At 37.7% G+C, this 4,401-nt stretch overlaps 2 protein-coding genes across 2 annotated transcripts; both read left to right on the top strand.

The window, feature by feature from the left end:
- Positions 1 to 3,422: 3,422 nt before the first annotated feature.
- Positions 3,423 to 3,849, top strand: LOC113311332 (probable fructokinase-5). Its single transcript, XM_026560169.1, has 2 exons — positions 3,423 to 3,801; positions 3,845 to 3,849. Exons 1-2 carry the CDS (start codon positions 3,423 to 3,425, stop codon positions 3,847 to 3,849), a joined length of 384 nt encoding a protein of 127 aa, XP_026415954.1.
- A 26-nt stretch (positions 3,850 to 3,875) lies between these two features.
- LOC113311330 (fructokinase-2) lies at positions 3,876 to 4,397 on the top strand. Its single transcript, XM_026560168.1, has 2 exons — positions 3,876 to 4,013; positions 4,101 to 4,397. Exons 1-2 carry the CDS (start codon positions 3,876 to 3,878, stop codon positions 4,395 to 4,397), a joined length of 435 nt encoding a protein of 144 aa, XP_026415953.1.
- Positions 4,398 to 4,401: the final 4 nt, after the last annotated feature.

Here is a 4,401-nt window from a genome sequence, read left to right as displayed (position 1 = left end):
CTCTATTTCCACAGACATGTTTGGTAGAACCAGAGTCTACCCACCAGTCTCTCACATTTGTTACCAGATTGACTTCAGATAACGTGCCAGAAAATTCATCTTTGTTGTTTTCAACCAAATTAGCATTATTTTTCTTTTTAAGGTCCTTCCGTTTTCTACAGTGAACCGCCATATGGCAGGGATCTTCGCAAGCATAACAATCACCCTTAATTTTATTAATGCTAGATTTAGGTTTCTGAAACATACCTTTCTTTCCTGGAGGTTTCTTGGAGTTGTTTCGGTTCTTTTTAGCATTTGAACCTTTGTGTTCAGTCACATGAGCTTTGTTAGACATGTCCCTTGCAGAAGATACGTTTTTTTCTTTGGAGCACAGTAATTCTTCAACTTGAATCTTCTTACCGAAATCAACCATAACAAATTCAGCAGTTTCATGTCTCAGTTTCTTCTTGTACTCGGACCAGGAAGTAGGCAATTTCTCGATAACATTAGACACTTGAAAAGTTTCATCAATCACCATACCTTCCGCAAGAATTTCATTCATAATTTGCTGGAGTTCAAGGAATTGATCAACCACAGATTTGTCATTCACCATTTTATACTTCCGGAAGTTTCAGCTTGGTATTTTGCCTCCAAAGCAGCCCATAAATCAAAAGCATTAAAGTTCTCTTTTGCAATGTAAAAGTCATACAGAGCATCTTCTAAACAGTTCAGAATATGATTTTTGGCCATATAGTTCTGCCTAACCCAATCTTCCAATTCAAGTTCACGTCCCATATCCTTAAAACCCTCATCAAAAGGAACCAAAACATAATCATCTAACTCATGATAACTCAGAAAAAATAACATCTTCGACTGCCATCTTTTGAAATCTTTCCCAGAAAATTTTGCTGGCTTTTCAACATCGTTCTTACCCATTGTTACAGACAGAAATAAACATTATGTTAAGATTGTTGCAACTGTAACAATAAAACTCAAAGAAAATGTTAGAACTGATTTTCTGAAAAGATTAAATAAACACTCAAAATGTCGACAGCAAACAGAGGACAGAGTAACGTGTTCAACACGCTGTCCTTAACACAGTAGTTGACCGGTACGCCTCAATAATGAGTGATGCCTATACCCTGTGGTCAAGTTGTATCCAGGATAAAACTGCCCGATGCAAGCACTGTTAGCACTACAGTACTTGCCCACTCCTACGAACTCAACAACAACGGCACAAAGAAAGAAAAAACCACACAGAGGGAGAGAGACGAAAAGAAGAGGATAATAGCTCTTCTGGACACAAATTGAAATGAAGAACTCGAGTGTTTTATATAGGGGAGAAGAGAGAGGTCGAATTGATTGTGCATTAAGAGCGAATGAATGAGAGAATAAATCAGAATTAAAGATAAAAATAAAATCGAAATAATTCAAGATTTTTTCAAAATGGTAATAAAACAGCCATACACATAAATGAAAATATTCTCGCCATAACTTCCATGCACATAATGCCGACATAAGGAAAAAACGAAAAGAAAATAATGTCGACATTAAAAAAATATTCTCGCCATAACTTCCATGCACATAATTAATGGCAAAATTTAATTTAATTTAGATTCTTTTAGGAAATAATTCAAAGGAAATTTTTTTTCAAAAAAGGAATGTCTTGGTTGACCTGGCCACGGCGGTGGCACGAGCCCGAGACTTGAGCCCAAGCCTTAGTGGAAATAAAAATATTTCGCCCCACCCGTTCCAACCACATTGTTTTACTACCTATCCATAAAGGATTAGCTATATAGTGGATCTCCTCTCTAATTATACCAATGTGGGACTAAAGGACCTGTTTCATTCACTCGTAAAAAACGAGTAAGAGCTCTTAGAGACCCAAGGGTTCCAATTTCCATTCCCACCAAGACTATAAAATCAAAACATTAAAAGCTCATTTTCTCCAAAAGTTTTACATTTAAGTTTTGAAAAGGATAAAGATTTTGGAAGTTTCGAAAGGGATAAAATTTTTGGATTTAAGAACTGGAATTTGGTTTGTTGTTTATTCTCAGTCTTAGAACATATGGTTTCAATTTCTAATTTAATTGCACTTGTGATGATTAATCTTATTAAGTTCATATTTGCTACGATCCAACTTCACCGATATAATTTTACATGGCCTACAGCGTTTCCAATTTCTGGAAGCCTGGTGGTAGTGAAAATTTTTGTCCGTGATTCAGTCATATTGTAATGCTTCTTCACCCAAACTTGAATATTAAAATCACGGCACCGTTGTGTAGGGCTTATTTAGCGATAGAAACAAAGATCCCAAGAAATTCCTGGCACGAGAGATTCCCAATGATGAGATATACTAATAGGATTAACATGATCTTTAGCAGGCATCTATATCCTCTCAATACTCCTGATCAACATTTAATACCCTATTATCTAACTTGCATACAAATTTGAAAAAGTTTTTTTCTACAGTGGTTAAAAAAGAAGCATTAGACAAAAGCTGAAAGTATTTCTGATATGGAGTATTATTTTCCAATTCTTGATCAAGGTTTATCGTTAGGCACTATTAAGTATTGCACGATGGCTCGACTACATCCGTTGCCTTCGATATTCTTTATTAGTCGACGATGGCTCGACTACATCATCTGCAAAACGGACTTTCTTCTTTTGTTGAACTTTCGAACACCCGTATTTCTTAAGAATGCTATGTGTCGATTGGATTTCAGAGTGTGAACAAGCGTAAGTGATCCTTCCAACTCCTGTTAAAAGTATTAAGAACTTCAACATCTAATTTCACATTCTAAAGGAAACACAAAATTTATTGGACAGAAACTTACCAGCAGTTGCAGTTCCTAACTGTAATTCAATTTTTTTAATGAAATCAGAGAGAAGACACTTATGAGCTTGTATAGCAACATGAACCATGCTTTCAGCAAAAACGGTCATCAATCCTACAGAATTTTCCATTGTGTTTATATCTCCCTGGAAGACTCGGAATCGTGAGGAAGAAAAAAATCAATAGCGGAAATCAAAGAAGAGGTAGTATTAATTGTTATGATGATGGGTTGGTGCTGTTGCTCTTTTATAGGAAGGATAGATGAAACCCATATCGGTCTAGATCTCAAGGATACAGAGGCACAGATCCTGTTCAAGTAAGGTCGTATTGTCCATATCAGTCTAGAACAATGAAAAAAGAAAAGAAAAGGGTAAGGAACTATAATGCTAGTGGGATTACTAGTATTGCTTACGTTCCTAATAGAAACCTATTAGGAATGGTGGCATCAGTTACATAGTAATTCTAATTGTTATCTAACTCGGATCATGTTTTATCACTATAAATACACCCCCAAACCCATCCTCTGACCATATCATCTTTAGTCGTTTTGATTTTTCTTGTCTTTTCTCTAGCAATTCTCTTATTATTCAGTAATCTTAGAATAAACATGTCGAAGTCATCATCAGAGATTGTGTGTTTTGGTGAGATGTTAATTGATTTCGTGCCAAACGAATCGGGTGTATCACTAGCTGAATCAGCTGGCTTTCTCAAGGCTCCCGGTGGTGCTCCTGCTAATGTAGCTTGCGCCATTACTAAGCTTGGCGGTTCTTCTGCATTCATCGGAAAGTTTGGAGAAGATGAATTTGGACATATGTTGGTTGATGTGTTGAAAGAGAATGGAGTGAACAGCGAAGGTGTTTGCTTTGATAAGGACGCAAGAACAGCACTTGCTTTTGTAACGTTGAAGAAAGATGGTGAAAGGGAGTTTATGTTTTACAGAAACCCGAGTGCTGACATGATGTTGGAAGAATCCGATCTTAACATGGGTTTGATCAAACAGGCTAAAATTTTTCATTATGGCTCTATTAGCTTGATCACCGAACCTTGTCGTTCGGCTCACATGGCTGCCATGAAAGCTGCTAGGGAGGCTGGCGCTTTACTTTCTTATGATCCTAACGTAAGGGAACCACTCTGGCCTTCTGCTGAAGCTTGCCGTGAAGGTATCAAGAGCATATGGAATAGCGCTGATATTATCAAGGTAAGCGACGACGAGGTAAAAATTTTAACCCAAGGAGATGCGGAAGATGAGAAGAACGTTTTGTCACTCTGGTATGACGGTTTAAAGTTGCTGTTAGTAACTGATGGGGAGAAAGGGTGCAGATACTTCACCAAGAACTTCAGAGGAGCTGTGGGAGGATTCTCGGTGAACACAGTGGATACTACAGGAGCTGGTGATGCTTTTGTTGGTTCAGTACTTTGCTCTGCTGCCAAAGATTCATCAATTCTGGAAGACGAAAGCAGACTGAGAGAAGCTCTTAAGATGGCTAATGCTTGCGGCGCAATTTGTACAACTAGGAAAGGAGCTATTCCAGCACTCCCAGACAATGCTGCTGCACAGAAGCTCATCTCGGATTCCCACTAGATGA

This window comes from Papaver somniferum, chromosome 9 (genome assembly GCF_003573695.1).
Source record: "Papaver somniferum cultivar HN1 chromosome 9, ASM357369v1, whole genome shotgun sequence".
Taxonomy (NCBI): domain Eukaryota; kingdom Viridiplantae; phylum Streptophyta; class Magnoliopsida; order Ranunculales; family Papaveraceae; genus Papaver; species Papaver somniferum.
The sequence above is the reverse complement of the archived record's forward strand: the minus strand, read 5'-3'. Positions and strand labels throughout refer to the sequence as shown.

Coding starts and splice junctions, on each gene's coding strand:
- LOC113311332 (XM_026560169.1), top strand. CDS start 3,423: ATGTCGAAGTCATCATCAGAGATTGTGTGTTTTGGTGAGATGTTAATT.
- LOC113311330 (XM_026560168.1), top strand. CDS start 3,876: ATGGCTGCCATGAAAGCTGCTAGGGAGGCTGGCGCTTTACTTTCTTAT. Junction 4,014..4,100: donor ATAGCGCTGATATTATCAAG/GTAAGCGACGAC, acceptor GACGGTTTAAAG/TTGCTGTTAGTAACTGATGG.